This window comes from Oncorhynchus nerka, linkage group LG4, assembly GCF_034236695.1.
Source record: "Oncorhynchus nerka isolate Pitt River linkage group LG4, Oner_Uvic_2.0, whole genome shotgun sequence".
Taxonomy (NCBI): Eukaryota; Metazoa; Chordata; class Actinopteri; order Salmoniformes; family Salmonidae; genus Oncorhynchus; species Oncorhynchus nerka.
Genome location: NC_088399.1, coordinates 54363028 through 54370743, shown reverse-complemented (window position 1 = coordinate 54370743; position 7716 = coordinate 54363028). Strand labels below are relative to the sequence as shown.

At 40.4% G+C, this 7716-nt stretch overlaps 1 protein-coding gene across 3 annotated transcripts; it reads left to right on the top strand.

Annotated features, from left to right (window-relative positions):
* Positions 1-3048: 3048 nt before the first annotated feature.
* LOC115128197 (protein S100-A1-like) lies at positions 3049-6268 on the top strand. Of its 3 annotated transcripts, XM_029657836.2 has the most exons (4): positions 3049-3125; positions 4244-4292; positions 4635-4788; positions 4880-6268. In XM_029657836.2, exons 2-4 carry the CDS (start codon positions 4279-4281, stop codon positions 5081-5083), a joined length of 372 nt encoding a protein of 123 aa, XP_029513696.1. In that variant the 5' UTR covers positions 3049-3125; positions 4244-4278; the 3' UTR covers positions 5084-6268. The 3 variants fall into 3 exon arrangements, with proteins under 3 accessions (XP_029513696.1, XP_029513698.1, XP_029513697.1); XM_029657838.2 differs by lacking the exon at positions 4244-4292 and having other exon boundaries at positions 3056-3125; XM_029657837.2 differs by lacking the exon at positions 3049-3125 and having other exon boundaries at positions 3147-4292.
* Positions 6269-7716: the final 1448 nt, after the last annotated feature.

The following is a 7716-nucleotide window of genomic DNA, read 5'->3' as shown; positions in this document are numbered from 1 at the left end:
AACGATCAGTAATATGCCCACACCACTCAAACACAGAGAAGCCGCTTTTTAATGTACTTTGTTACCATTTCTGGGAAAGAATACTGTTACACTGATATTGTAATTAATTATAGGTCATATTTCAGAGAAATCTGGAAACCCTGAACACTTACTTTAAGGGAACACGGGGGTTGTACTGTACAGCCCAACACACAGGTTATTTACACACTAGCAATTATTTGTCAGATGTACACAGACAATTTCTTAATTGTAGTTTAATGATTTGTAAATTGTCGCATCATTAATAATACAACCATCAGAAAAAGCTCATGTTGCATCATTACGTGCAACCACATAGCACCACCGACCAGGACATGGAGCTATACAGTGCCTTCAGAAACTTATTTCACATTTTGTTGTGTTACAGCCTGAATTCAAAAACACCCGTCTACACACAATACCCCATAATGACAAAGGGAAAACATGTTTTTAGAAATGTTTGCAAACGTATTAAAAATGAAATACAGAAATCTCATTTATATAAGTATTCACACCCCTTAGTCAATAGATGTTAGAATCACCTTTGGCAGCGATTACAGCTGTGAGTCTTTCTGGGTAAGTCTCCTTTGCCCACCTGGATTAATTCATTAGTAAAAATGTGTCAAAACATAATTCCACTTTAACATTATGTGGTATTGTGTGTTTGCCAGTGATGCAAAATATACATTTAATCCATTTTAAATTCAGGCTGTAGCACAACAAAATGTGGAAAACGTCAAGTGGTGTGACTACTTTCTGAAGTCACTGTATAAATACATAGTTTGTTTATTATGACAAATTGAGCTTCAAACCTTCAGTGAAATAGAGATTATGTAAAAATCTAGGAGTGATAATGACCTGTAATGAGGTCAAAATGTCACACTTTGACACGTAAATTGTCTTCCCTTTACTTATCCATGCATTTTACTACACTCTTGCGCTCTGCTCGTACTATGCTGCATTGCTTCCATGATTCATTTAGACTTAGAAAAGCAAAGTCTCATCTGTCATCCTTTACTCATCAGAACATGTTTTTTTTATTTTTTAAAAGAGCATATTCTGTACTGTAATATTCTAAACCAATGTATTTTACAGTGATACACAACGACATTACTTTACGTTTGTCCGTCTCGACTATGTAAAAAACAATGGAGGCTGCTGAGGGGAGGAAGGCTCATAATAATGTCTGGAATAGAGCGATTGGAAACCATGTATTTGATGTATATGATACCATTCCACTTATTCGGCTCCAGCCATTACCAATGAGCCTGTTCTCCACAATTAAGGTGCCATCAACCTGTGGTGAAAAACCATGCCACTCACTAGCACCCTCTGCAATTAGCATCATGCTAACATCTCCTGGTAGTGCTGCAGTGTGTGCATAGACATAGCCGCAGGAATTAGGGGGTGCTGAGGGTGCTGCAACATCCCCAGAAAAATCTGAATTGAAAAATATATAATATAATAATTGTATTTATTTATTTTTTAACAAAAATAGTGCACTGGGCCTTTACTGGTATTAGTGGACCAATATATACCTGTGTAGTGCAGGCAACAACAAAAAAATCAGCATCTCTGCTTTGGCAAAAAAGCTTTCATTAAGAACAGTATCTTGCAGGATTCAATAGTTGGAATTGTAAGAGTTGTTGCCCTGTCCCTTCTTCTGCGATTATCATTTAATGGAATCTAGAAAGAACAAAACCCTGTCCTCAAACATTTACATCAAAAGGTGCAAAGTTATGGGTAAAGACACAACGCATCCTCATCAAATTAAATATTTTTCTTGAAATAACACTTTTTAATCCGTGTTAATTTTACCATCCTTACAAACTACTTAATGTAAATGTAGATTACTGCATTGTACATAGGCTGGTCATCTAGGTTTGTACCTGTAGACTTTCCATCACCATGAAGATAAACAATGTACAATAATTGAGTACATTGAGTCATCAAGTGGATTGTGAGGATGTAATTTGATCATGTGGCTCAGTTGGTAGAGCATGGCCCTTGCAATGCTAGGGTTGTGGGTTTGTTTTCCATGGGGGACAGGTACGATAAAGTTAGAAAATGTATGCACTCACTATTGTAAATTGCTCTGGATAAGAGCGTCTACTAAAAGGGAAGAGGAATAAATAGACCATTTCAGTTTTCACATAGAAATAAGTTGCGTTTGTATTTCAAGAAACTGGAAAACATATATTAAGCAAGTTACAAATGCTGGTACAATCAAATACATTTAGTTTCATTTTTTTCACAAAAGTAACTGGGCCTTTACTAGTCCTGTACTAGTGGACCAATAGCCTATAGACTTGTTCAGCGCAGACACATTTTTAAATTTTTCTTGTAATAATTTGCTGCCCCCCCCACCCCCAAACTACTTCCCACGGCTATATGCATAGGTTTCATCTACTAGCACTTTGTACTGTATTCATGAGCTAGCTGTGTTGGGTTGGGGTCTATTCCAACAAAATGATAACCAAAAGTAAACAGCAATTTTGTCAATTGGCTAAATCAAATTGACCACAAATCTGATATGTAAAGGATACACAGATACACATGATCTTTTCTGTTTCCAGGAGATGGTCTCTTTTCCAGTCGTATACTATATTACATAGATAGAAGTAGAGTGTTTACAGGTCGATCATCCCACCACAACACAATTAGCTTTTGCACACAAGTTCTCCACAGAGCCACTGCCATGCTCACCAAAAGCCATAGTAATGAACCAATGTTACACCTTCACCCGCAATGCTGTATCATTTTCACTAAGCTACGCTAATAGTATTTATGTAACCACTGTGTAAAGACCCATAATCAAATAAAATACATTGATGCTAACACGCAGGCCTGTTGTCTAATCTGTCCTGATGATAATGTTGTGTGCTGAGGTTAAGCACCCTATCTGCATGTGTGAGCACCTGAGAAGAGAGGGAGGGAAGGGAGTGGGGAGAGGAAATAGACGCAGGGATGGTGGTGCGTACGTGGGAGAGGGGTGGAGGAGGGGACAGGTGATATTTAAGCCGCTGTCCGACTCTCTCCTCATCCGTCTTTCCTTGTCTCTCTCTCTCTCTCCCTCTTCACCAAAGACAAAGGAGGCCCTCCATCAGCACTCCATCAGGTAAGATGGATAGATTAGTGGACTGTTGTGCCCTTCTCCATTCTCCTTCTCTGTAACTGATAAATGTTTTCTGGGATCAGTTTAACAATGTTTTTATATGTGCTTTGTGAATAGTGGAACACTGGTATTTTTCACGGTAAGATACCCAGGGCTGAGGGGCACCTTGGTATCCAGAGCAATAAGACTTATGGGGCAATAAGTTGAGCTCATCACCTCAAACTACAATTGGTTTGCCTGTTGTAAAGGAGGTTTAAAAAGTTTAGTTGGTTCTAACTTTTTATATCTGAAATATCTTAATTTTAAGATAAAATAGTCAACTGTCTATACGGGAAATTGTTAAAAGGGTGAAAATAAATGTACTTTAAGAGGAATCTGTTGGAGAAGCATTTTTCTGCAATAATTCCAGAGCTCAGTAATATTTTACTGTCTACATTTGGGTCGCCATGGTTTCCCATTGTCTTCTGTCGGTCAATGGGGCAGCTGACCCCTATAGACTTTCCAGTCAGCTGTGGTATCTCTTCTCTACTGACCTATTTTCTTCTCTTCTGTCCTCCTCAATGACCTTACCTCTCTTTCTTTACTACGCAAATGAGTGATTTTATAGCCAGACTCTTCTATGCTGCAGTTATTTGATTAAAATTAGAATTCCTCATTAGAGGATCTCCGATTCAAATTATATTGAGCACTTCTGTATTATTGGTCACTCAGTGAACATCTGCAAAGGAATATTTTTCATTTTTCAGAATGGATAGGGCCTGTCCTGAGCTCCTGATTGTGATTGCCAGGTGGTTTATTTGCATTATACTTGCGGTTCCGTTCTGTCATTGTTACATGATCGATATGATTGTGAAACCCTGAGACCTCTATCTCAAGTTACCTCAATGACGTTACATTTACTTAGCAAGCAGCTTACAAGTCTGTCAACTGAGAAAGATTTTTTTTAAATGGACCCTCTCACAATGTTCGAATTTGAAAATGATGTACAGTATAATGTTGTAAAAAGTGACAGAATTCTTGGTGTGTTCACGCTAACCACGTTGAAGGCTTTTCACCCTAACTATTATGTGAGTCAGTGTCATTGACAAATCTGTGTCTGTGTGTGCACAGTCTTTCCAACGAAATCAACTCAAGAAGATTCCAAGATGCCGGACACAATGTGTGTAAGACTGTTGCTTTTCAAAAGCCGTCTCTTCGTCTCATATCCCTCACATCTTTCACATGTCAACCAATTAAGGTTACAAAACACTGTCCAATAGCCACTGTATGTTGAGAAGGAATAGCTCATGTGTGGCCTGTAATTTAAACTTTGCATATAGTAACCTAGGCATATAATTGGGACACCTCTAGTTTGCTGATATTCTTCTGCCCGGTGTGTGTGTTTCACTCTGTCTCAGTGGAGGCTTCACACCCATGTTCGTCATGTGACCGCACATGCGGCTGGGATGGAGCGTGCAAACTGTCATAGTGTCTGACCTATGCCCTCTGCCCTTCCCTCCAGTATGTCCAAGGAACCCTCTTCCAACCTGGAGAATGCCATGCAGATGCTGATCAAAACCTTCCACAAGTACTCAGGGAAGGAGGGTGACAAGTATACTCTGAGCCGGGGAGAGCTGAGAGAGCTGTTAACAGAGGAGCTGGGGAGTTACCTAGGGGTAAGAGGAGTGTACACCACGAGAGACTGGCGCACACACACACAATCTTTAACCTCCCGTCCCCTCCTCCCCTCTCCCTCTTCTAATCCAGAACGCCCGGGATGGAGAAGGGGTTGAGAAGGTGATGAACGACCTGGACGCCAACAGCGACGGTGAGGTGGACTTCACAGAGTTCATCATCCTGATGGGAGCCCTGACAGTGGCTTGCAACGACTTCTTCATGGAATACAAGCCCGAGAAACTTGTCCACACACCCTTTGAGAAAAAGGAGGCAACATCGGAGAAGAAAGAGTGAAGGAAAAAAGGGAGGTGTGGGGAGGGACTGGGAGGAGGGAAGGGGGAGAAGGATGGAAAGGGGCAATGAACTGTGGAGCAACAGTAAAAGGGTACAATTGATGGTTGTATGGTCATGTTATGCAAATTTCTAAACCGTGCAAATGAAATGTGTGAAAAGAGGCTGAGGGAACTTCACTTCACTAAGTAAGGTTTCGCTGATGGAAGAACGGTGTGTTCCATCTGCAACTATCCAAATACTTTTCATACCATAGTTAAGTCACAGATCCGGAGTCAGTTACTCTGTCCTCAAATGCATGAGTGGCACTGTATACAGTAGGGGTCAGCAACAGGCGTCCTGTGGCATGCGAGTGATTTTCTTTGCCACCCCCTAAACTTTTTGGTGAAAAATATTTTCTGGTGATTTTACTTTTTTACTGTAAAATCACCAGGAATTCAGCAAAAATGTGTTTCATTTAGGAAATCTGTTCAAGTATTCACACAAAGTTTTTTTTTTTTTAAATATGTGATCGTGTCTCAATGTAATCAATGTATGAAATTATTCAAATACAATCTCTTTTTGGGCTTAGTTGTGGTACATTTGCAGTGTACAGATTATTTTTATTATGTTCCAGCCCTCTGACCATCCTCTCCAACAAAAATCAACCCCCGGCTGAATCTAGTTGCCTACCCCTGGTATACAGGTTAGTATGTGTGAGATCAGTTGTGTTCTCTATTCAGTCTCAAATTCCAAATCAACGGTTTAAATGATTTGGATGCATATTGGATGCATATCTCCGAGCTGACAAGGTACAAATCTGTCGTTCTGCCCCTGAACAGGCAGTTAACCCACTGTTCCTAGGCCGTCATTGAAAATAAGAATTTGTTCTTTAACTGACTTGCCTAGTAAAAAATAAAGGTCAAAATATTCAGGATGGATTTAATTGAAAATATGAATTATTTCAGTGGATGTTATTATAACACACAACCACCAATGGAGTCAGATCGGGGCCTAAAGCACAACAGGGTGATACTGTCATGAATATAAAGATGATATCATAGATAATAAATATCTTAAATATTTAGAATAGGTTATGTACTCAGAGTTGAACATTTTAATATAATTTACATTTCATTGCACATATTTTGTAATCTGTTTTTGAATTACCAATGTGTTCTTCCAAACATTAAACATGACATTTAATCAGCTATGAATATTGCTTGGTCTTTTCTGTGTCAAAAACTGTGATCCTTCCTAGCACGATAGTGATACACACCAATTAAGTGTGAAATGGTTGATGGATTTCGGTTAACTACAAATCAGATGTAAGCCTTCACCATCCCAGAGCTGCAGAGTGCAAACAGACAGCATCGAATACAAGGAAGCAAGGAGTGATGTGTAAGATGATCCACAGGATGGAGTGGGTCAGCACTGCTTTATACACAGCAGGGTAGACCGGGGTTTGTTGTCACACTTTTCCCTGCAAACAGTGGTTGTGCTGCACCTGGGTCATCCTCAGGTGAGGTCCACTGTTCATTAGGTGTTTCGGCACTGCTCACTACTCCTTCTGAAGGGTGCGACGAACGTGTTGATCAGGCCCGATCTCAACCAGGTTGGCTTAACCACTGCTCCTCCCTCCACAGCCATTGTGATGCCCTCTCTGTCTTCTGCCCAGCTGTGTGACAGATCTTTCTTTGAGCTCCCTTTACTCCAAGGATACAGAGACTGGCCTGGGATGCCTCTTGCCCCAACCTCCACTGGTATAGACACTTGGCCTTCCATCCCTTGTCAGTACATTCTTCGTCCACAAGTGCATGGTACTTTAACAGCGTCCTTGTTGGCTTCCTCAATCATCTCCTCCCATGGAACAGTTAGCTCAAACATGACAGTACAATTTACTGTATTGTACTGAAATCTACTGAACTCTATTCTACTGTGCTCTATTGTCCTGTCCAAACCTGTGAAACAGACGTCTATGATTGGTACAGATTTGGTCCGGTCCAACCAAAATTGGTCTTGAATGGGACAGAGCTCATTAGAATAATAGCCAATGTGTAGAATGATACAAACATGCAAAGGATAATTCTACATTTCTGTTTTGCATACCTATTCAGGATACATCACTATAAAAATAATGACATTCATAATTATGCACTTCTGTATATTTATAGATCAGGGACCAATGATGTAGTTCTGTTACCATGAAACGTCACACAACCAGCCCCCAACATTTTTATAATTGAGTTGATTGTGAAAACCACCCCCACATTCTGTGACATCCATAACCCAAAAAGCTGTGAAAACGACCCAACATGTTTCTGATAAGAATTTTGTTTCAGCTTGGATGCATATTTTGTGGTTTTCACAAGTTAAAGGACCAGACACGAAACAAATGTAGAATATTTGAGGAAATGGAATGGATGTGAGAATGAGTTTCCAGGAGGAGAACGGACCGGATGAAGCCAAGGGCTGCAGATGGAGCCAGAGGGGTTGACTCTGTAGGGTTTGGCTTGGCATCTCAGGTAGACATCACCGTCAGGCCATGGTAGCTAGTTGGAGAAGGGATGTGACAGAGGAATGACTGTTTGGTCAGGTTTAAATAGGTTGGAAGTGGTGATTAAGGAGAGTGAGAACCAATGTGGAGGCTGATTAAC

Coding starts and splice junctions, on each gene's coding strand:
- LOC115128197 (XM_029657836.2), top strand. Junction 4,789..4,879: donor AGCTGGGGAGTTACCTAGGG/GTAAGAGGAGTG, acceptor CTTCTAATCCAG/AACGCCCGGGATGGAGAAGG.